Source organism: Coregonus clupeaformis, chromosome 1 (genome assembly GCF_020615455.1).
Source record: "Coregonus clupeaformis isolate EN_2021a chromosome 1, ASM2061545v1, whole genome shotgun sequence".
Classification (NCBI taxonomy): domain Eukaryota; kingdom Metazoa; phylum Chordata; class Actinopteri; order Salmoniformes; family Salmonidae; genus Coregonus; species Coregonus clupeaformis.
In genome coordinates this window covers 67,104,694-67,129,854 of record NC_059192.1, presented here as the reverse complement: position 1 = coordinate 67,129,854, position 25,161 = coordinate 67,104,694, and the positions used below count along the sequence as shown (strand labels likewise).

At 42.5% G+C, this 25,161-nt stretch overlaps 2 protein-coding genes across 11 annotated transcripts in view; one reads left to right on the top strand and one right to left on the bottom strand.

The window, feature by feature from the left end:
- Nucleotides 1-24,909, top strand: part of tlcd3bb (TLC domain containing 3Bb) — a 58,332-nt gene extending 33,423 nt beyond the window's left edge. For 4 of the 6 annotated variants that reach the window (XM_041884617.2, XM_041884626.2, XM_041884605.2 and 1 more), the window contains 2 exons: nt 4,661-4,770; nt 9,537-9,923. In XM_041884617.2, coding sequence (XP_041740551.2) covers nt 4,661-4,770; nt 9,537-9,792 — 366 coding nt within the window. In that variant the 3' untranslated portion in view covers nt 9,793-9,923. Of the gene's footprint in view, nt 1-4,660; nt 4,771-9,536; nt 9,924-23,477 lie in introns of those variants that run through there. The other 2 variants (XR_006001886.2, XM_041884614.2) reach the window with 2 other exon arrangements.
- pagr1 (PAXIP1 associated glutamate-rich protein 1) overlaps nt 11,517-25,161 on the bottom strand; it is a 34,378-nt gene continuing 20,733 nt past the window's right edge. For all 5 annotated transcript variants that reach the window (XM_041884580.1, XM_041884586.1, XM_041884596.1 and 2 more), the window contains 3 exons: nt 17,953-18,283; nt 14,507-14,595; nt 11,517-11,888 (listed from right to left, as the gene is read on the bottom strand). In XM_041884580.1, the coding sequence (XP_041740514.1) occupies nt 11,641-11,888; nt 14,507-14,595; nt 17,953-18,283 (668 nt within the window). In that variant the 3' untranslated portion in view covers nt 11,517-11,640. The remainder of the gene's footprint in view (nt 11,889-14,506; nt 14,596-17,952; nt 18,284-25,161) is intronic.

The following is a 25,161-nucleotide window of genomic DNA, read 5'->3' as shown; positions in this document are numbered from 1 at the left end:
ACACCCTAGACCCACTGCAATTTACATACCGCCCCAATCGATCCACGGATGATGCAATCGCCATCGAACTGCACACTGCCCTATCCCATCTGAACAAGAAGAATACCTACGTAAGAATGCTGTTCATTCACTACAGTTCAGCCTTCAACACCATAGTACCCTCCAAGCTCATCATTAAGCTTAGGGCCTTTGGTCTTCCTGACGGGCCTCCCGCAGTTGGTGAACGTAGGCAACAACACCTGATCCTCAACACGGGCCACACAAGGCTGCGCACACACGCCTCCAACTCAATCATCAAGTTTGCAGACGACACAACAGTGGTAGGCCTGATTACCAACAACAACGACACAGCTTACAGGGAGGAGGTGAGGGCCCTGGCGGAGTCGTGCCAGTAAAATAACCTTTTCCTTTTAACGTCAACAAAACGAAGGAACTGATCGTGGACTTCAGGAGACAGAAAAGGGAGCACACCCCCATCCACATCGACGGGGCCGCAGTGGAGAAGGTAAAAAAGCTTCAAGTTCCTCAGAATACACATTACTGACTATCTGAAATGGTCCACCCACACAGAGTGGTGAAGGCGCAACAGCGCCTCTTCAACTTCAGGAAGCTGAAGGATTTCTGCACCGTCCGCAACCACAGGGTTTTCCAGAGGGTGGTGCGGTCTGCATCAAAGCTGGGACAGAGAGACTGAAAAACTGCTTCTATCTTAAGGTCATGGGACTGTTAAATAGCCATCACTAGCCGGCCTCCACCCAGTAACCTGCCCTGAACTTAGTCACTGTCACTAGCTGGCTACCACCCAGTTACTCAACTCTGCACCTTAGAGGATGCTGCCCTATGTATGTAGACATGGAGCACTGGTCACTTTTATTAATGTTTACATAATGTTTTATCCATTTCATATGTATAGACTGTATTCTATTCAAGGCCATCCTATTCAACTATTTCTGTACATATACTATTCTATCCTACGTATTCTTCAGATATACTACATATTCTATCAACATACTGTCCATTAATGTCTATACAGTGCATTCGGAAAGTATTCAGACCCCTTGACTTTTCCCACATTTTGTTACGTTACAGCCTTATTCTAAAATTGATTTAAAAAAACGAAGCATTATCATCAGTCTACACACAATACCTCATAATAACAAAGCAAAAACCTTTATTTTTTATTTTTTTTAAAGCAAATGTATAAAAAATATAAAACATACCTTATTTACATAAGTATTGTGTCGAGGCACAGACCTGGGGAAGGGTACCAAAACATTTCTGCAGCATTGAAGGTCCCCAAGAACACAGTGGCCTCCATTATTCTTAAATGGAAGAAGTTTGGAACCACCAAGACTCTTCCTAGAGCTGGCCGCCCGGCCAAACTGAGCAATCGGGGGAGAAGGTCCTTGGTCAGGGAGGTGACCAAGAACCAGATGGTGACTCTGACACAGCTCCAGAGTTCCTCTGTGGAGATGGGAGAACCTTCCAGAAAGACAACCATCTCTGCAGCACTTCACCAATCAGGCCTTTATGGTAGAGTGGCCAGACGGAAACCACTCCTCAGTAAAAGGCACATGACAGCCCGCTTGGAGTTTGCCAAAAGGCACCTAAAGGACTCATTCTCTGGTCTGATGAAACCAAGATTGAACTCTTTGGCCTGATTGCCAAGCGAAACCTGGCACCATCCCTACAGTGAATCATGGTGGTGGCAGCATCATGCTGTGGGGATGTTTTTAAGTGGCAGGGACTGAGAGACTAGTCAGGATCAAGGGAAAGATGAATGGAGAAAAGTACAGAGAGCTCCTTGATGAAAACCTGCTCCAGAGCGCTCAGGACCTCCGACTGGGGTGAAGATTCACCTTCCAACAGGACAACGACCCTAAGCACACAGCCAAGACAACGCAGGAGTGGCTTTGGGACAAGTCTCTGAATGTCCTTGAGTGGCCCAGCCTGAGCCCGGACTTGAACATCTCTTGAGAGACCTGAAAATAGCTGTGCAGCGACGCTCCCCATCCAACCTGACAGAGCTTGATAGTATCTGCAGAGAAGAATTGGAGAAACTCCCCAAATACAGGTGTGCCAAGCTTGTAGCGTCATACCCAAGAAGAATCGAGGTTGTAATCACTGCCAAAGGTGCTTTAACAAGAATGGCTGTACTGAAGAGCTCAGTGACTTTCAATGTGGCACCGTCATAGGATGCCACCTTTCCAATAAGTCAGTTCATCAAATTTCTGCCCTGCTAGAGCTGCCCCGGTCAACTGTAAGTGCTGTTATTGTGATGTGGAAACGTCTAGGAGCAACAACGGCTCCGCCGCGAAATGGTAGGCCACACAAGCTAACAGAACAGGACCGCCGAGTGCTGAAGCGCATAGCGTGTAAAAATCGCCTGTCCTCGGTTGCAACACTCACTACGAGTTCCAAACTGCCTCGTGAAGCAACGTCAGCACAAGAACTGTTCGTCGGGAGCTTCATGAAATGGGTTTCCATGGCCGAGCAGCCACACACAAGCCTAAGATCACCATGCGCAATGCCAAGTGTCGGCTGGAGTGGCGTAAAGCTCGACGCCATTGGACTCTGGAGTAGTGGAAACATGTTCTCTGGAGTGCTCAATCACGCTTCACCATCTGGCAGTCCGACGGACAAATCTGGGTTTGGAGGATGCCAGGAGAACGCTACCTGCCCAAATGCATAGTGCCAACTGTACAGTTTGATGGATGAAGAATAATGATCTGGGGCTGTTTTTCATGGTTCAGGCTAGGCCCCTTAGTTCCAGTGAAGGGAAATCTTAATGCTACAGCATACAATAACATTCTAGACGATTCTGTGCTTCCACCTTTGTAGCAACAGTTTGGGCAAGGCCCTTTCCTGTTTCAGCATGACAATGCCCATACAGAAATGGTTTGTCGAGATCGGTGTGGAAGAACTTGACTGGCTTGCACAGAGCCCTGACCTCAACCCCATCTAACACCTTTGGGATGAATTGGAACGCAAAAAAAACGCACCATTTTGTGTTAAGAATTGCAATGCAGCTGGGTTTTTCATGCTCAATAGTTTCCTGTGTGTATCAAGAATGGTCCACCACCAAAGGACATCCAGCCAACTTTACACAACTGTGGGCAGCATTGGAGTCAACATGGGCCAGCATCTGTGTGGAACTCTTTCGACTTCTTGTAGAGTCCATGCCCCGACGAATTGAGGCTGTTATGAGGGCAAAAGGAGGTGCAACTCTATTTTAGGAATGTGTTCATAATATTTGGTATACTCAGTGTATCTTTCATATGCAACTGTAGGTGATCTTTCACATATCTGCATCTGTAGTGGTGGAGTGTGTGTACAGTAGTACAGCAGTGTCTTGCTGAAGGTTGACCTACAGTGCATTCGTTAAGTTTTCAGACCCCTTAACTTTTAACACATTTTGATATGTTACAGCCTCATTCTAAAATTGATTTAAATGTTTTTTTCTTCATCAATCTACACACAATAACCCATAATGACAAAACAAAAACAGGTTTGTAGATTTTTTTGCAAATGTAAATACAAAAACGGAAATATCACATTTACATAAGTATTCAGTTACTTTTACTCAGTACTTTGTTGAAGCACCTTTGGCAGCGATTACAGCCTTGAGTCTTCTTGGGTATGACGCTACAAGCTTGGCACACCTGTATTTGGGGAGTTTCTCCCATTGTTCTCTGCAGATACTCTCAAGCTCTGTCAGGTTGGATGGGGAGTGTCGCTGCACAGCTATTTTCAGGTCTCTCCAGAGATGTTCAAGTCCGAGCTCTGGCTGGGCCACTCAAGGACATTCAAACTTGTCCCGAAGCCATTCCTGCGTTGTCTTGGCTGTGTGTTTTGGGTTGTTATCCTCTTGGAAGGTGAACCTTTGCCCCAGTCTGAGGTCCTGAGCGCTCTGGAGCAGGTTTTCATCAAGGATCTCTCTGTACTTTGCTCCGTTCATCTGGGCCTCGATCCTGACTAGTCTCCCAGTGACTTTCCGAATGCACTTTATGCTGTTTTTACTGACATCTGAGGCTCATCTGTTAGCCTTTGAATATAGCCCCCTGTATTCGTACTGGATTTAACAGCGGATACAATATCTGCCTGTCCACCTCTCTCCCTCCCTTTAGATCACACACCACCCGTGCCCTCCCCTTCCTGCCCTACAGTGTGTGGTATAGAGTTGGGAACCATTTAAAGCAAACTACACAGGACAGTGTGGTGTTATACATTTGATAGATAAAAATGATAATTGTATGATGTGAAATGACAATGTTGAGGTTTTCAAACGTTGAACTGTTATCATAATCTTCTCAGTGTTGTCTTGTCAAAGTTGCGCTAGCTGTCGATACAACGCTTAGCTTGCTGGAGCAGAAAAGAAGTCTAGCAAGCTGGTGGAAACAGATAAATGCTTTGCAGAATATACTGTGTATAATGACATGTTTTTCTCCCACACCTTAAAGCACTGTATTCTATACAAGCCCGGCTTTGGCTTGAAGCATGACAAGTATACTTTGTCCTCCATTTTCCACTTTTTGGTGTCCATGCAAAGTAGAGCAATAGCCCTATTAACTATTTTTCGGCTTTCACCAATCTGTACTGCTTGCTCTCTCTCCTTTTTTCTCTCCTCTCTCATTCTTTCTCTCCCTCTTTTTCCTCTCAGTACAAACAGCAACACACTCTCCTGCACAAAGTGAATGGGGCTACTATGCTGGTCACTTTTTTCATCTGTCGAGTCCTCCTCTTCCCTTACCTCTACTACGTGTATGGCAGGTATGTCTCTCTGTCTGTCCCTCACTCTCTATCACGCTCTGCTTCCATGCTGAGCTTAAAGGACTGATGTGCGTGGTGATTTGGTCACATCTCTTATTTTTCTAACTCTTCTATCAGGGTTCGGGGCTTGTGAAGAGAGCAGCATTGTATTGGGCGGCTGCCAAGGGATAGTTCACCTACGTTTCATAATACTTTCATCATTTGGAGTCCATGTACTCTTAGGGCCAGATTCAGAGTTGAGATAAGCGCAAGGAACTCTGGCTTTTGCATGGATAATTTACAGTTGATGTCGGAAGTTTACATACACTAGGGTTGGAGTCATTAAAACTCATTTTTCAACCACTCCACACATTTCTTGTTAACAAACTATAGTTTTGGCAAGTCGGTTAGGACATCTACTTTGTGCATGACACTAGTAATTTTTCCAACAATTGTTTACAGACAAATTATTTAACTTATAATTCACTATCACAATTCCAGTGGGTCAGAAGTTTACATACACTAAGTTGACTGTACCTTCAAACAGCTTGGAAAATTCATGGCTTTGGAAGCTTCTGATAGGCTAATTACATCATTTGAGTCAATTGGAGGTGTACCTGTGGATGTATTTCAAGGCCTACCTTCAAACTCAGTGCCTCTTTGCTTGACATCATGGGAAAATCAAAAGAAATCAGCCAAGACCACAGAAAAAATATAGACCTCCACAAGTCTGGTTCATCCTTGGGAGCAATTTCCAAACGTCTGAAGGTACCACGTTCATCCGTACAAACAATAGTACGCAAGTATAAACACTATGGGACCGCGCAGCCATCATACCGCTCAGGAAGGAGACTCGTTCTGTCTCCTAGAGATGAACGTACTTTGGTGCGAAAAGTGCAAATCAATCCCAGAACAACAGCAAAGGACCTTGTGAAGATGATGGAGGAAACGGGTACAAAAGTATCTATATCCACAGTAAAAAGAGTCCTATATTGACATAACCTGAAAGGCTGCTCAGCAAGGAAGAAGCCACTGCTCCAAAACCGCCACAAAAAAGCCAGACTACGGTTTGCAACTGCACATGGGGACAAAGATCGTACCTTTTGGAGAAATGTCCTCTGGTTTGTTGAAACAACAATAGAAATGTTTGGCCATAATGACCATCGTTATGTTTGGAGGAAAAGGGGTAGGATTGCAAGCCGAAGAACACCATCCCAACCGTGAAGCACGGGGGTGGCAGCATCATGCTGTGGGGGTGCTTTGCTGCAGGAGGGACTGGTGCACTTCACAAAGTAGATGGCATCATGAGGAAGAAAAATGTGGATATATTGAAGCAACATCTCAAGACATCAGTCAGGAAGTTAAAGCTTGGTCGCAAATGGGTCTTCCAAATGGACAATGGGCCTCATTCACCAATATCTACCTAAGAATTTTCTAAACTTTGTTCTTAATAAACTCCCTAAGAAAAGTCTACGTCGGATTCATGACATGTTCTTAAACAACAGAGTTGTTCGCACCCGTGTTCTTAGGATTGATGAATCCCACGTCTTCGTAATTGAAAGCGTGTGCCAGTTGTTCCTAATTAGCATAAGAAAACGCCCCTGAAATTCCCATATAAGGACATGACACTTCAGGGCCGTGTGCAAGAAAAGTTGGAGAATGTCCAAAAGATGCACAGACGGTGGTGGTCCACCGATCACCAAACGAAAAAGGAACTTCAGTAATTCTGAAATAGAAATTCTACTGCAACAGGTAATTGCCAAACGAGGCATAATATTTAGTAGTGTTTCCAGTGGTTTTAAAGCCACCAACAAAACGGAGGCATGGAAGGAGATCACGGATTCCGTGAACTCTGTTTCTGGACAACGTCGCTCAATTGAAGATGTAAAAAAGAAATGGTTTGACTTAAAATCAGAGACCAAAAAATCCATTGCCAAACACGAGACATATACTGAGGGAATGGCCGGCAGGGAGGTAGCTCAGTTGATAGAGCATGGCGTTTGCAACGCCAGGGTTGTGGGTTCGATTCCCATGGGGTATGAAAATTTTAAAAAAGAATAATGTATGCACTAACTGTAAGTCGCTCTGGATAAGAGCGTCTGCTAAATGACATAAATGTAAATGTAAATGACCACTGGAGGGGGGCATGCAGGCCCTGAGTTATCTGAGATTGACCAGCGCTTCGGGGCCATTATTGGTGAGACGGCACTCAGCGGAGCAACTGGACACTGACCAGGGCCCTATATCAACAGCTTAATATCCTCCAAGGCCATCTCCCACCAGTGAATCAGACGGTAAGCAAGTCTTTCTGAATTTATACAATTGCATGCCATAATTTAACTGAAAGCAATGGTGAAACCATTGGAAAGGAATTTTACACCAGTTTGTCAAACCAAATGTGGGCCTATGACTGTGAATGAGTCCTCGTTTGAAATCCTATTGCTTTTGCATTAGGCCTATATTGAACAAACAGTATCGTTTTTGTTATTTACAGATCTCCAATCCAGGCAACCCCTCTGTGAAGAGGAACCTGACACCATTTGGCCTTCCTGCAGTAGGCCTGCCTCTGTATGTGCCCCCAGGTCCCGTCCAACTGCATGTGTCATCTCCGATGCGGTCTTGGATAACCAGGAGCGGATTGCGCAAAGTCTCTGTGAAATTGCTTCTACTCTGGCCACAATATCAGAAACACTCAAAAACATAAACACACATTTAAAAATATAAAGAACGCGCACTGAAACCTGTCATTTCATGTGTTTAATTTGTGGTATTTAAAGGACAAAACAAATAAAAAACAAGAAATTATTTGTTGTCTGACTTCCACGCCAAGTCTGTTGTCTGGTCCCAGCAATGGGTCAGGATGCACATCCTGGTGTGGTGGCTGAAGTGGAAGTGGAACACCACGCTTCATAGCGATGTTGTGTAACACACAACAGGCCATGATTATTGTGCAAACCTAAAAACGGTGTAAAGATGATCAAAAGCTAGAAAAACTAAATAAAATTAATTGTTGGAATTAGATTATTCTACAACATGTTCTCCATTTTTCAAACCTGAATAAAACAAGTAGTCCTACTCACCTTCTCTGGCTTGTAAAGCAGCTTACCACCTGCTGTGTCCAAACACATCCAGCGTCCCTTCAGAATACCAATGGTTCGCTCAATGGTGGAGCGGGTGCGTGCGTGCCTCTGGTTATAAGAGGCCTCTTGGTGCGTCTGAGGGTTTGTTAGTGGCGTCATTAGCCAGGGCGCAAGGGCATACCCCCGATCTCCTAGTCATTAATGTCATTAATGAAGAAACCCAATTTTTGAAACCAACAATTGGAATTTGAAATTACTGAACGATGCTTACCAATGAGCCATGCGTCTCCAGCAGCTCCTTGTTCCAGGCGCATTCCCACAGAACTGTTCTGCAAAATATACGAGTCATGTGCACCTCCTGGGAAGTGGGAGACCACGTTCAAGAGATGGTTGTCGGAGTCGCAGATGACTTGTACATTGAGTGATATTCCTTGCGGTTGAGGTATGGGAATGGGTCTGGTGAGGGTGCCTTAATGCGCACGTGAGTCTATTGCCCCGATTACGTTGTGCAGACCAGCAGCTTTTGTCCACAACTCGTGGGAGAGCGCGGCTGATGGATGGCTGTGATATGCCCACCCGGTCTGCTAACTCCCGCTGAAATGTGCGTAAGAATGCTCTTGAGTGTGCGTGGATTTTGTTCTTAGCTAAGAACAAATCCAAGATGAGAAAACATTAGTGAATATCAGAATCTTCGTAAAAAGTGCATAAGTGGGGTTTAAGAACACATTACTTTGTAAGAACGGTTGGTGAATGAGGCCCAATGACCCCAAGCATACTTCGAAAGTTGTGGCAAAATGGCTTAAGGACAACAAAGTCAAGGTATTGGAGTGGCCATCACAAAGCCCTGACCTCAATCCTATAGAAAATGTGTGGGCAGAACTGAAAAAGCGTGTGGGAGCAAGGAGGCCTACAAACCAGACTCAGTTACACCAGCTCTGTCAGGAGGAATGGGCCAAAATTCACCCAACTTATTGTGGGAAGCTTGTGGAAGGCTACCTGAAACGTTTGACCCAAGTTAAACAATTTAAAGGCAATGCTACCAAATACTAATGTGATGAAATAAATAAAAGCTGAAATAAATCACTCTACTATTATTCTGATTTCACATTCTTAAAATAAAGTGGTGATCCTAACTGACCTAAGACAGGGAATTTTTACTAGGATTAAATGTCAGGAATTGTGAAAAACAGAGTTTAAATGTATTTGGCTAAGGTGTATGTAAACTTCCGACTTCAACTGTATTGACATCAATGGGAGCATAGCGTGAAAATGTAAGTGTGTGTGGATCTCATTTAGTAGCCTGGCTACCCATCCACATCACTCCGGCCAAACGCCACACCCACTAACTTCTCAAATGCAGACACATTCAAATTGTTCTGGTTGTTCCCAAAAACCGATGGATTGGGCCAGAGACAGCCTACACGAATCACGTCATTTTGGCCTCAGCACAAAATACTTATAGGATAGCAGGTTCAGACTGATGTATAGAGCGATTGATAGAGCAGCAAAATTAAATTCAGGATGAGTCATCAGGCAACTAATTTTGGTCAAATTGAGCCATTTCAGGTAAACTGATGAAAATAAGAAAGTGATGAAATATGGGTTAACTATCCCTTTAATGCCCCGGCTCCCCCCTTTTGTTGGATCTATGTATGTGGCCACTCTGAAGCCCCCATGTGCCCATTCTCTTTATAATCCCCCCTCCAGGTACACGTCCATTCCCTTCTACATGGTTCCTTTCAACGTGCCCTGGCAAGTTAACCTGGGCGCAGCTATGCTCATGGCCCCCCAGGTCTACTGGTTCTCCCTCATTTGCCGAGGGGCCCTGCGACTCTTCACTGGCTCTTACCGCTCCCGGAGGCCCCCGGTCACCGCCAAGGAAGACTTGGACGGACAGGCGCCGTCTCAGCCCTCCAATGGGTACAGCACTCATGCCACAGAGCAGAAGTCAGGCTCTCACTGAGAAGTGGGAGGGAGGGTGAGAGGTAAGGAAGGAGGTGGGGAGAATGTACCGGTGGGTGAAGTTGAAAGGTGATGTGAGACTTTGAACAAACATGAGTTTCGCAAGCGTAAAAAAAGAAATGCTTCAAATGGTACTGTCTTTGTTGCCAGAATCTATACTCAATCCCGATATTCTGCTTGTGCGAATAAAGGAATCGAAGGGAGCGTTTGCACATTGAACAGCACACAACAAAGTCATCAGATGCACGTTGAGAATGGAGAAAGAGAGATTAGCCTGAAAGAAGTATAGCAATCGAGAAGTGGAGACCGGCCTCATGTAGATCAAATAAAATCCTGTTTGCCTAGGAGATAAGTTTAGCACAGGAGTTAGGAATGTATTATACTGGTATGTTTAGTACATTGCTGTAGATAGAAAGGTCTAATTCAGCTTAGTAACGAAGAAGAAACATCCTTGCCGAGCAGTATTTTGACTTGTTAGTGTTTATCTGTATCCTTTGTACACTCTTAACAAATGTAACCAGCGTAGAAGGGAGGTAATCTGATAAGACTGTATTATGCTGCCTTATCTCAATTGTTTGTGTACTACATTTTGTTCATTTATTTTAATGTGGAATATTTAATTTTTCCTTGGACTGAGAATGTGACAAGTGTTCATACCCCCCAAAAAACATTTAGTAATTCCTGTGTCAGTGTTAGCTTCACGTTGATTTGGGTTGTAGTTCTGTTTCTGATCTCCCATTGTTTCTTTTTTTATTTATTTTTGATCCATTTTGATCTCCAGTAGTTCAGGTAGCAAATGCATGAATCATTTCACCTGTTGGCAGTTAAACTCTGCCACCTTGCAACAGTGTTATTTTATTCAGTGTAGAGAATGTAATTTTGAACATTGAGGAACAAAATAAATGGCACATTTTGTGGGCCTTTGGGTTTCTATGCCCATGTGGGTCCTTAGTTAACTTTTGACTAAGTGGTGTTGAAGCATATTAGGTAAATGAGTTAGTGCCAGTGCAAAAAAAAAATGAATTTCCACATACTGTCAGTCATTGGCTGACCTTACACAATAGTAGTCTGCCCAATAATATTTAATCAAAAACAAGGGACATTTTATTACCACTGCTGTAATTAGTGAATTGCTTAAATCGACCATAATATAAATCAATACACTGTCTTGGTAGCATTTAGTATAGGTTGACCTTTTTAAGACTCTTGAAACTACTTTAGGAGTCAAGTCTGTTTCTGCTTCTTCAGTTTCTTGTTTGTACTGAGCAAATTTCATTGAGCCACTGGTTTCAGGAGCCCTATTCACTCAGAAAACCTGTCTCCTGGATTCCTACCAACATAACTATACTTCCCTGAACATGGAAAAAAATTTACTAGGAAAACAAACATGGTCCAGTAACCTTGGATGCAAGAAAGAAGATGGGGCAATAATAATGTCTAGATGGCGATAAACTATACCTTTCTGTTCCATATGTTTAGGGGTTCTTGCCATTGGGGGAAAAATGTATTTCAACTGATTTACTGTATATGCTATGCTTATTTATTTGTAAGTATTTTATTTATTTGTGGTTTTGAATTGAATGCATATTTATGCATACATATTTTATACCGTATACACTTCTGAGCCTTATGAAGGCTATATTGTTAACTCATAGCTAAAATATACTCCTCTGTCCTGAACTTGTCTGGGTGTTGTATATCAAGACACTGATTTATAAAAAAAAATAATGAGTAAAATGTTTATTACAAGGATACAAAACGCACAATCATACAAAATTGGTAATGGCATAAAAAAAATCAAGCCTCGAAGCTCTTGGCCTGCAGTTCCTTCCTCTTGTAAAGTCCTGTCTCAGTATCGCCTCTGTCTTGGCGAGAAGATTTTGCTGGGGTCGCTGTCTCTCTCCCTCTCCTTTTCTCGCTCTTTTTGACTGTTGGGAGACAGTGCCTCCTCGGGCCCGGCTCGGCTGCTCTTCTCGCTCTTGAAGAGGTCTCGTCCAGTCCGGAGAATGTGCTCCTCGATTTTGCGGTGGCGTTTCATGTCTGACAGTACCTTGTCCAACCTAGCCTCCCGTTTGACAGAGGACCGAGCCGAGGACCCTGCGAAAAGAGGATGAATAAACCAAAAAATTAGGGTAATGGTTAACTGCTGTCAACCACTGAGGGTATTAGTTTTAGCTCAGGTGGAGTTACTCCCGGGTTGAAAGTGATCATATTTGTTTGCTAACCAGTAGTGCTGAGCGAGTAACTGAAATTTAGGTAATATTTTTTTGTTTTTAAACAACTAACGGACCTACGTCAGGTCAATTATTTTAGTTTTTTCTTCTTCTGTGAGCTCAATGCACACATCGCACAGTTTCTCTAGAGATTAATCAGATCCAGCCTGAACTGTGCGATATAGTAGGGAGTTGTAGTTTCCAACAGGCCAATATTCGACATAGTTTAACTCATGACCATAATCCATTGCGCCTCTACATGTCTGGTCTGTGTTTATTTTACGCCTGCTGCAGAAGAGCGAAGAATGCGCAATCGTGAGATGATCAATAGCAGCTGTTGCTTCGCGAGGTATCTACCTGAAAATACATGATCTAAGTGATTGATATGTGGTATTCAGCAGTATGCCTTATTTACTTTTAAGCACTACAAAATAGTGATTTTGTCAGACAGCACAGGTAGCAGCTCTATAGAGATGAGTGACTTGGAATGAAATAAAGTCATCAAATAAAACAAATGTAATATACACTAACAATATTTTATTTAAATAATATGAACAAATGCTGGTTAATAAGTGGCAGTAATGGGCAGTCACTACCATCATGGGACTTCTATTAATGTATTCTGTGTTACAGCACTCAACCCACATAATGCATAGTCCATTTAATGTAAATAATCGTAAACCGAAATATAAAACCTGTGATTATTTTTTCATAATCTAACCAAAACGACCTCCAAAAAGCACTAATCGCTCAGCACTACTAACCAGGCTGCCTTCCGGGCATGAGCCGGGTACCCCGCTGAAGCAGACAGCGAAATTGGCTCAAACTCACGTCAAGCACGTGGAGATCAAGCACATGGAGTAATAATTTACTCCACGCGTGAAAAACAGTGTTTGATCTTGATAAAAACACATGGCTTTGCCTTTCGAATGAAAACTAGTTAGAAAATTAGGGCATACATTTTATGCTAGATACACTATATATACAAAAGTATGTGGAGACCCCTTCAAATTAGTGGATTCGGCTATTTCAGCCACACCCGTTACTGACAGGTGTATAAAATCGAGCACATAGCTATGCAATCTCCATAGACAAACATTGGCAGTAGAATGGCCTTACTGAAGAGCTCAGTGACTTTCAACGTGTCACCCTCATAGGATGCCAACAAGTCAGTTCGTCAAATTTCTGCCCTGCTAGAGCTGCCCTGGTCAACTGTAAGTGCTGTTATTGTTAAGTGGAAACGTCTAGGTGTAACAACGGCTCAGCCGCGAAGTAGTAGGCCACACAAGCTCACAGAACGGGACTGCCGAGTGCTGAAGCGCATAAACTCGTCTGTCCTCGGTTGCAACACTCACTACCGAGTTCCAAACTGCCTCTGGAAGCAATGTCAGCACAAGAACTGTTCGTCAGGAGCTTTATGAAATGGGTTTCCATGGCCGAGCAGCCGCACACAAGCCTAAGGTCCTCATGCCCAAGCGTCGGCTGGAGTGGTGTAAAGCTCGCCGCCATTGGACTCTGGAGCAGTGGAGTGATGAATCACGCTTCACCATCTGGCAGTCCGATGGACGAATCTGGGTTTGGTGGATGCCAAGAGAACGCTCCCTGCCAAATGCATAGTGCCAACTGTAAAGTTTGGTGGAGGAGGAATATTGCTCTGGGGCTGTTTTTCATGGTTCGGCTAGGCCCCTTAGTTCCTGTGAAGGGAAATGTTAACGCTACAGCATACAATTACATTCTAGACGATTCTGTGCTTCCAACTTTGTGGCAATAATTTGGGGAAGGCCCTTTCCTGTTTCAGCATGACAATGCCCCTGTGCACAAAGTGAGGTCCATACAGAAATGGTTTGTCGAGATCGGTGTGGAAGAACTTGACTGGCCTGCACAGAGCCCTGACCTCAACCCCATCGAACACCTTTGGGATGAATTGGAACGCCTACTGCGAGCCAGGCCTAAATCGCCCAACATCAGTGCCCAACCTCACTAATGCTCTTGTGGCTGAATGGAAGCAAGTCCCCGCAGCAATGTTCCAACAGAAGAGTAGAACCTGTTGTAGCAGTAAAGGGGGAACCAACTCCATATTAATGCCCATGATTTTTGAATGAGATGTTCAACAAGCAGGTGTCCACATACTTTTGGTAATGTAGTGTACATGTATCTTTATGAACAATGCATCATGCCACCTTCTTGACAATTATGCCCCGGTTGCGCAGATTACTGTTTAATTTGAGCAGGGTGCTCCGCCCAGCACCAGTTTTAGCTGGTGACATGCCGGGCCATAGCTCATTGCACTCCGGTTCAGTCAAATTGAATCTCATCAAATTGCTTTTTGAAAATCACTCTATTAGGTAATAGGTAAGTGCTTGTAGATCCTAAGTTCAAGAAGAGTTGTGTCCTCAGACATTTTGCTGAGAGATACTGTGGAATGAAAGGTATCTTCCAAAACAAAGAATGAGGTAAGTGAAAGTCATGAGAAGTAAGTGTCATGAGAAGTAAGTATCATACCTGGTGTCCTGCGTCGGTTGATAAAAGTATTTTTTGGAGTCTGTTGTATCTGCTCTTCATCAAAATCAAACTCTGTGGGAGATGGGGCCCTGACAAAGAAAGAAAATACAAGTCATCCATACTGCCATATTTTAATCTTTAAAAAAACCAGGGTTGAGTTCATTAGGAACCAAATAGACAAAAACGCTGAAAAACAGGGAGAGACTACATAGGGCTCTATTTCAACAAACCTAATGCAATGGTAAATCTTAGCACTGGCGGTAGCGCTATAGGTTTGGGGGTGTGTCAAATATTTTCACAACTGGAATTATGGGCACAGCAGCTGGCGGTGGTGCGAAAGGGCTAGGTTTTGATGAATAAACAAGTTGTAGGTATATCAGGCTTGACCCCTCACTGGCCAATCAGAACTTGCTCCATGGCTAAATATGTGGTTGCTTCAAGTTGTGTATTTACAGACGTATTGCGTTGTCAGCAACTCCAATTCGAATGTTAGTCTATTTATAGCCTATTTTGTTAAATAGCCTACCACAGTGTTTCCCAAACTTGGTCCAGGAGACCCCAAGGGGTGCACGTTCTGGTTTTTACCCTAGCACTACAACACAGCCGATTCAAGTAATCAACTAATCATCAAGCTTTCATTACTTGAATTAGCTGTGTAATACTAGGGCAAAAACCACAACGTGCACCCCAGGACCGAGTTTGGGAAACGCCGGCCTACAGAAACAAAATAACAAATGTAGGCCTATCCCATATTTGCTAAATATGTTGAACATGTTTGCAGTCCACATTGAGTCAGGGATGGGCAACTGGCAGCCCTCAATTTCCAAAACGGGGCCCCTGACCAGTCGAAACTCAGTCGTGGTCTCAACTTACTGTTGAGAGTTAGAATACACAAGGTGCAATTTCGAAATTTGGTTGTGCATGACAGTCAGACAATTTGCCATGTCAGCTAACAATGTTTAGATTGGTAAGTTAGTCTAGCCAGCTATCTAAACTTGTAGTAATCATGGCCGAATACCGACCGGGCACGCATGGCACGTGGCCAGGGGCCTTGACTTCCAGGGGTCCCCCATTTATTTTTTGTCACTCACTCAGATAGCATATTAACATGGCATAAGTCATGGCAAAATGTGTAGAATTTCAGGAAATTTGCTTTAAAAAGGAAAAAGTATTTAGGCCCCATGGCAAAATTTCGAAATTTTCTCTACGCCCCATGGAAAAATGTGCATAGTTGCAAGAAATGTACTTTAAAAGAAAAAATACATTTATCTTCACCGTCATGACTGGGCCAGTAAAAAAATTGCACCCATCTATACACAATACCCCATAATGACTACGTGAAAACCTGTTTTTAGAAATGTTTACACATTTACTGAAAATGAAATACAGAAACATAATTTACATAAGTATTCACACCCCTGAGTCAATACTTTGTAGAAGCACCTTTGGCAGCGATTACAGCTGTGAGTCTTTCTGGATAAGTCTATAAGAGTGTTCCACATCTGGATTGTGCAACATTTGCCAATTAATCTTTTCAGAATTCTTCAAGCTCTGTAAAATTGGTTGTTGATCATTGCTAGACAACCATTTTCAGGTCTTGCCATAGATTTTCAAGTAGGTTTAAGTCAGAATTGTAACTCGGCCACTCAGGAACATTCACTGTCTTGTTGGTAAGCAACTCCAGTGTAGATTTGGCCTTGTGTTTTAGGTTATTGTCCTGCTGAAAAGTGAATTCATCTCCCAGTGTTTGGTGGAAAACAGAATGAACTAGGATTTTGCCTGTGCTTAGCTCCATTCCGTTTCTTTTTTTATCCTGAAAAACCTTAATGATTACAAGCATACCCATAACATGATGCAGCCACCACTATGCTTAAAAATCTGGAGAGTGGTACTCAGCAATGTGTTGAATTGGATTTGCCCCAAACATAACACTTTGTATTTGTTTATTGCTTCGCCACATTTTTGGCAGTATTACTGCCTTGTTGCAAACAGGATGCATGTTTTTCAATAAGGTTAGTATTGTGGAGTAACTACACCTGTTGTTGATCCATCCTCTGTGTTCTCCCATCACAGCCATTAAACTCTGTTTTAAATTCACCATTGGCCTCATGGTGAAATCCCTGAGCGGTTTCCTTACTCTCCAGCAACTGAGTTAGGAAGGATGCCTGTATCTTTGTAGTGACTGGGTGGATTGATACACCATCCGAAGTGTAATTACTAACTTCACCATGCTCAAAGGGATGTTCAATGTCTACTTTGGTTGAATCTGTTTTTGAAATTCACTGCTCGACTGAGGTAGTCATTCAAAAACCATGTTAAAAACTATTCACACACAGTGAGTCCATGTAACTTATTAATGTGACTCGTTAAGCACATTTTTACTCCTGAACTTATTTAGGCTTGCCATAACAAAGGGGTTGAATACTTTATGACATTTCAGCTTTGCATTTGTAATTAATTAGGAACATTTCTGAAGAACATAATTCCATTATGGGGTATTGTGTGTAGACCATTGACCAAAAAAATCTAAATGTAATCCCATTTTAAATTCAGGTTGTAACACAACAAAATGTGGAAAAAGTAAAGGGGTGTGAATATTTTCTGAAAGCACAGTAGCTATGACCTACCATCGCCATTGAAATGGCCAGTAGTGACTTTGCCACGTGAAAGGTAAAATAACAAACAGGCAAATATCTTAGAAGCGGATTCAGAACCTCGGACAGCGATCGGAATTCCCGCGATTCAGAGGAAAGTGGAAGATGCATTTTTTGACAAAATGATAAACGAAAAACAATAAGTCATTGTTAAATAACTTGATGTTCATAAACACGCTTCCCTAGTCACTAATACATTTCATGCATTGGGCATCGCACATAATGAGTCCAAACTTTTCACAGAAGCTGGACGAAAATAATGTCCAATCTAAATAATAAAGGGAAATGTCTGACTGTTTTGCTGCTCGTGATATTTTAATAAAACATTGGTGATATACATAAGCCTACTGTACGCCTCCGCTGACAAAATCAATGCCATAACCAATTGCGTTACCGCTAAGACCAGCTTTTGGTCGGTCTTAAATATCCATAGTTGCGCTGACTGAAATTGGCATATTGCCACACGTTAAGGACACACCTCATATTTCCACTCCTCCAGCCTCGGCGCAAGCGAGCTGACGTTAGAAAGGTAAATTGCCGAACCTGGCGTAAGGGGTGGAAAATGCCAGTGGGCCAGTTTTTACATGACGAAATTGCAAACTAAAGTGTGTTTGACACTAGCGCCTCAGAGGCAGCCGAAAATAGAGCCCCTAGACTTGTCCAATAAGAAACACTCATTTTGGTTTTCCGTTGCGTACCACAATGAACACAACTCTGTTTACTGTAGTCCTCCTGGACCAGAGCTAGAAGGGAACATAACCAACCTTAGATATAAACAAATACACAACTCACTTGCGCTCTCTATCCTCCCTCTCCCTCTCTTTTGCCGCCTCGTCCTCATCATCTCTCTCGGGTGAGGGGGTCCTCTCAGGTGTAGGCGGTCTTCGAGGAAAGGGCACAAAGTTCAGTTCCAGCTTCTCCCCTTTTGAAAGGAGCTCATACAGTCTTTTGATTTCGTCGGGAGGGGGCATCCAGTTTTTGGGGTCCTCGATTTCGTCATCGCTATAGGTGATTTCCCACTCTCGCTCCACCTGCTTTCTATCGCCTCCCTCCATCTTGCTGTCTGCTTGCATCTCCCCCTTCTGCCCCTCTCCTTCCATCGCATCTCCACCTTTGTCTCCATCTGGAAAAAAACAGATGAATCAGACAGAGAGGCCAGTGGAGATGGCAGTGGTGATGCGTGAATTGTGCAAGGGAACAGTAAAGAGATCGATGAGTAAATTACAAGTTAATTACTATTAATCCATAATTCGTATGCTTGCATAGGCCCTATGTACACTGAACAAAAATAAAAAACGCAACATGTAAAGTGTTGGTCCCATGTTTCATGAGCTGAAATAAAAGATCCCCGAAATGTTCCGTACCCATAAAGCTTTTCTCTCAAATTTTGTGTACAAATGTGTTTACATCCCTGTTAGTGAGTGAGAACTTCTCCTTTGCCAAGATAATCCATCCATCTGACAGGTGTGGCATATCAATAAGCTGATTAAACAGCATGATCATTACACAGGTGCACCTTGTGCTGAGGACTATAAAAGGTCACTAAAATATGCAGTTTTGTCACACAACACAATGCCACGTCTCAGGTTGAGGGGCGTGCAATTGGCATGCTGACTGCAGGAATGTCCACCAGAGCCATTGCCAGATAATTTAATGTTCATTTCTCTACCATAAGCCACCTCCAACGTCATTTTGGAGAATTTGGCAGTACGTCCAACCGGCCTCACAACCGCAGACCATGTGTAACCACGCCAGTCCAGGATCTCTACATCCAGCTTCTTCACCTGCAGAATTGTCTGAGACCAGCCAACCGGACAGCTGATGATCTGTGGGTTTGCACAACCGAAGAATTTCTGCACAAACTATCAGAAACTGTCTCAAGGAAGCTCATCTGTGTGCTCGTCGTCCTCACCAGTGTCTTGACCTGACTGCAGTTCGGTGTCATAACTGACTTCAGTGGGCAAATGCTCACCTTCGATGGCCACTGGCACGCTGGAGAAGTGTGCTCTTCACGGATGAATCCCAGTTTCAACTGTACCAGGCAGATGGCAGACGTGTGTGTGCGAGCGGTTTGCTGATGTCAACGTTGTGAACAGAGTGCCCCATGGTAGCGGTGGGGTTATGGTATGGGCAGGCATAAGCTATGGACAACGAACACAATTGCATTTTATTGATTGCAATTTGAAAGCAAAGAGATACCGTGACGAGATCCTGAAGCCCACTGTCGTGCCATTCATCCGCCGCCATCACCTCATGTTTCAGCATGATAATGCACAGCCCAATGTCGCAAGGATCTGTACACAATTCCTGGCAGCTGAAAATTTCCCAGTTCTGCATACTCACCAGACATGTCACCCATTTGAGCATGATGCTCTGGATCAACGTGTACGACACTGTGTTCCAGTTCCCGCCAATATCCAGCAACTTCGCACAACCATTGAGGAGTGGGACAACATTCCACAGGCCACAATCAACAGCCTGATCAACTCTTTGCGAAGGAGATGTCGCTCTGGTGGTCAAACCAGATACTGACTGGTTTTCTGATCCACGCCCCCACTTTTTCTTTAAGGTATCTGTGACCAACAGATGCATATCTGTATTCCCAGTCGTGAAATCCATACTGTATTCCCAGTCATGTAAAATTAATAGATTAGAGCCTAATAAATGTATTTCAATTGACTGATTTCCTTGTATCTCAGTAAAATCTTTGAAATTGTTGCATGTTGCATTTATATTTTTGTTCAGTGTATGAAGGCTACAATGAATTTAAGCGACCACCTGAAAGAGAGACAAGAAAGTCTGATTGCACTTTGCAAAAACCCTCCTAAACAAGCATAAATCCTGGGAAATTGTTCTGTGGACAGATTAACCAAAATTAGAGTTCTTTGGCAATGCAGATCAGAGCTAGGTTTTCCGACGACCTAATTAAGCATTCAAAGAATCAAACATGGCAGAGGTTCGATAATGCAGTGGGGTTTCTTTGCAGCCTCTGGTGTGGAAGGCCTTGAATGTGCAAGGTATCATGAAATCAGCAGATTATCAAGGTGTTTTGGAGTCCAATGTTCAACCCAGTGTCCAAAACCTGGGTCTCTGTCGAAGGTTGTGGGTCTTTCATCAGGAAAACAACCCCAAACACACATCAAAAAGCATCTAGGAAAGGTTAAGGAAGAAATTCTGGACTGTTCTGGAGTGGCCAGCAATGAGTCCAGATCTGAATCCCATCGAAAACCTATGGCAAGATCTGAAGACAGCAGTTGGTCTAGACTCTAAACTAAAGCACCCCTCAAACACAGGTGAAGAGTGGGCAAATTGCCAGTAGAAAAGTGCAACAAGCTCATTGATGGCTACAAGTAGCATTTATCAACAGTTATGATGGCCAAATGCTGTGCATCAAAGTACTAGCTCCTGGCCTGGGTGCTAATATTTTTATTTAAACTTTATTTAACTAGGCAAGTCAATTAAGACCAAATTCTTATTTTACGGCCTACCAAGAGGCAAAAGGCCTCCTGCGGGGATGGGGGCTGGGAATAAAAATTGAAATGTAGGAACACACACATCACGACAAGAGACACCACAACACTAAATAAAGAGAGAACTAAGACAACACAACATGGCAGCAACACATGACAACGCAGCATGGTAGCAACACAACATGACAACAGACTAGCAGCACAACATGGTAGCAGCACAAATATGGTAAAACATTTTTTGGCACAGACAACAGTACGAAGGGCAAAAAGGTAGACACGACAATACATCACGCGAAGCTGCCACAAGTGTCAATAAGAGTGTCCATGATTGAGTCTTTGAATGTAGAGATGGAGATAGAACTGTCCAGTTTGTGTTTTTTGCAGCTCGTTCCAGTCGCTAGCTACAGTGAACTGAAAAGAGGGGTTTTTGCTTTCTTCTTACTGAACCACATGACCTTTGTTTTGGAGGTGTTCAGAACAAGGGCAAAGAAAGCTTTGTTGTAGAGCGTTTAACACAATCTGAGGAGGGGCCAGCTGAGTATAAGACTGCATCCTCTGCATATACAGTTGAAGTCAGAAGTTTACATACATTAAAACTTGTTTTTCAACCACTTCACACATTTCTTGTTAACAAACTATAGTTTTGGCAAGTCGGTTAGGACATCTACTTTGTACATGACAAGTAATTTTTCCAACAATTGTTTACAGATTATTTCACTTATAATTCACTGTATCACAATTCCAGTGGGTCAGAAGTGTACATACACTAAGTTGACTGTGCCTTTAAACAGCTTGGAAAATTCCAGAAAATGATGTCATGGCTTTAGAAGTTTCTGATAGGCTAATTGACATCATTTAAGTCAATTGGAGGTGTACCTGTGGATGTAATTCAAGGCCTACCTTCAAACTCAGTGCCTCTTTGCTTGACATCATGGGAAAATCAAAAGAAATCAGCCAAGACCTCAGAAAAAAATTGTAGACCTCCACAAGTCTGGTTCATCCTTGGGAGCAATTTCCAAACGCCTGAAGGTACCACATTCATCTGTACAAACAATAGTACGCAAGTATAAACACCATGGGACCACGCAGCCGTCATACCTCTCAGGAAGGAGACGCGTTCTGTCTCCTGGAGATTAACGTACTTTGGTGTGAAAAGTGCAAATCAATCCCAGAACAACAGCAAAGGACCTTGTGAAGATGCTGGAGGAAACAAGTACAAAATTATCTATATCCACAGTAAAAATAGTCCTATATCGACATAACCTGAAAGGCCGCTCAGCAAGGAAGAAGCCACTGCTCCAAACCCGCCATAAAAAAGCCAGACTACGGTTTGAAACTGCACATGGGTCAAAGATCGTACTTTTTGGAGAAATGTCCTCTGGTCTGATGAAACAAAAATAGAACTGTTTGGCTATAATGACCATTGTTATGTTTGGAGGAAAAAGGGGGGACGCTTGCAAGCCGAATAACACCATCCCAACCGTGAAGCACGGGGGTGGCAGCATCATGCTGTGGGGGTGCTTTGCTGCAGGAGGGACTGGTGCACTTCACAAAATAGATGGCATCATGAAGAAGGAAAATTATGTGGATATATTGAAGCAACATCTCAAGACATCAGTCAGGAAGTTAAAGCTTGTTCACAAATGGGTCTTCCAAATGGACAATGACCCCAAGCATACTTCCAAAGTTGTGGCAAAATGGCTTAAGGACAACAAAGTCAAGGTATTGGAGTGGCCATCACAAAGCACTGACCTCAATCCTATAGAAAATGTGTGGGCAGAACTGAAAAAGCGTGTGCGAGCAAGGAGGCCTATAAACTTGACTCAATTACACCATCTCTGTCAGGAGGAATGGGCCAAAATTCACCCAACTTATTGTGGGAAGCTTGTGGAAGGCTACCCGAAACGTTTGACCCAAGTTAAACAATTTAAAGGCAATGCTACCAAATACTAATTGAGTGTATGTAAACTTCTGACCCACTGGGAATGTGATGAAAGAAATAAAAGCTGAAGTAAATCATTCTCTCTACTATTATTCTGACATTTCACATTCTTAAAATAAAGTGGTGATCCTAACTGACCTAAGACAGGGAATTTTTACTAGGATTAAATGTCAGGAATTGTGAAAAACTGAGTTTAAACGTATTTGGCTAAGGTGTATGTAAACTTCCGACTTCAACTGTAAATGGATGAGAGAGCTTCCTAGTGCCTGAGCTACACTACATCACCAAAAGTATGTGGACACCCCTTCAAATTAGTGGATTCGGCTATTTCAGCCACACCTGTTGCTGACAGGTGGATAAAATCAGGCACACAGCCATGTAATCTCCATAGACAAACATTGGCAGTAGAATGGCCCGTACTGAAGAGCTCAGTGACTTTCAACGTGGCACCGTCATAGGATGCAACCTTTCCAACGCGTCAGTTCGTCAAATTTGCAAACATTTCTAAAAACCTGTTTTTGCTTTGTCATTATGGGGTATTATGTGTAGATTGATGAGGGAAAAAAACAATTGAATCCATTTTAGAATAAGGCTGTAACGTAACAAAATGTGGAAAAAGTCAAGGGGTCTGAATATTATCCGAATGCACTGTATAAGGATAACAGGTGTTGGGTCGGAGATACATTGTCTGTGAAAAAGTGTCTACTTGCTGTTCACTTAAACCAACACCGTTCTAGCCATTCTAATTCTATGGGACAATCGTTATATGTATGTAATATTTGTAGCGTTGTACAGCTAAGCCAGAGTCATCTTCAGACCTAACTCAAATTGAAATAATCGGGCTGTGGCATTATGCCTTTGGATAATTATTTGACACGTTGAACTTTTTTTTGGAACAATTGTAGGTGGCAAAACTATAAGGGGAGAAGATGGGGAGAAAAAAGACAGATTAGATCCTGAAAACGTGACCGCAATAATTGGTGAGTACGTTTTAATCATCGATTGCAAATGAGCATTTGACAGTGTGCGGGTATCGTCATGATATTGTTTTTAAAATGTATGCACTCACTAACTGTAAGTCGCTCTGGATAAGAGTGCCTGCTAAATAACTAAAATGTAAAATGTAAAAATAATATGACTTATAAATGACTCATGGCAGAAAGAATGGTGAATATTATTCCAGACACTGACATGGCTTAAAGGGATTCTGCAAGATTTAGGTTGTTTTTCTCAGAGTCAGACAAACTCATGGAAGCCATTTTTATGTCTCAGCGTGCAGTTTGGAGATTATTGAAGTTAGCACATAGTTAGCTTAGCGCAATTACGGTACTGCAAGTCTCCCACAGTAGCCAGCTCCTCTCAAAAACAGACCTTCAACAACTCCAAAGCTGGGTGGTGTGTCATTTACAGTCTTATGAAGCTATACATAGTAATCAATATTTTATACATTTGTTAATTTGACTAATAATCAAAAGAAACAAGATTCTATCCACTTCCTCATGCTCTGTCCTGTTGTCGCATAGAGATGTATAGAGATCGCAGCATTGTATCTGTCTCATTATGGCATCTGTGAACACATGGGCAGCGCCATTGACACAGATACAACGTTGTGATCTGCTGGTTAATATACTGGAAGATTTCTAGCAATTGTGCTAAGCTAACGATATGCTAACTTCAATAATCTCCAAACTGCACGCAGAGACACATTGTTTATTCATGGTTTCATCTGACTCTGGGCAAGCAGAAAAACAACCTAAATATCAAAATCTCGCAGTATCCCATTAAAAAAGGTAATACACCATAACACGGTTGGGGTCAATTTCAATTCAATAAATTGAAGGATGTTAAAGGGATAGTTAAGTTTTTTACACCTTATAGTCAGATGGCTAACAAAAAAAACTATGGGGGTGATGGGTGCAATTTGTCAAAGTTCAATGTTGGTGGCTTAAATCCCCTCAAGTTAATACTGGCTATTTAAACAACTGTAAATCATGGATTACAGTTTCTCCTGGCCCATAGACTAGTTTCAGTGTAAGGAACCATCTGACTGACTATAAGGTGTAAAAAAGTGAACTATCCCTTAATTGAATTTACCTATCAATCATTACAAATAGGGCATTACATGGTCAAGGATTTCTTATTAAACTAAATCTGATAAACTTTTCACATTATTATTATTTAATTTTAAGACCCCAAACCCTAACTGTTCTATGTGCTCTTTATCTTATATTTGTTGCTTTCCCGCCACAGATGCTGTCATGGAGCGCTTCCCGGATGCAACAAAAGGAAAGAAAAAATTTAAGAAAAAATGAATAGAATTAAATTAAGTTTTTGTTTTTTTGTGTCATTTGTTATAATGTTTTATTACCATAACTACAAGTATCACTGAAATAATGCTCCCGAAACATACAGCACCAGTCAAAAGTTTGGACACACATACTCATTCCAGGGTTTATCTTTATTTTTACTATTTTCTACATTGTAGAATAATAGTGAAGACGTCAAAACTATGAAATAACTAATATGGAATCATGTAGTAAATAAAAAAAGAGTTAAACAAATTAAAATATATTTCATATTTGAGATTCT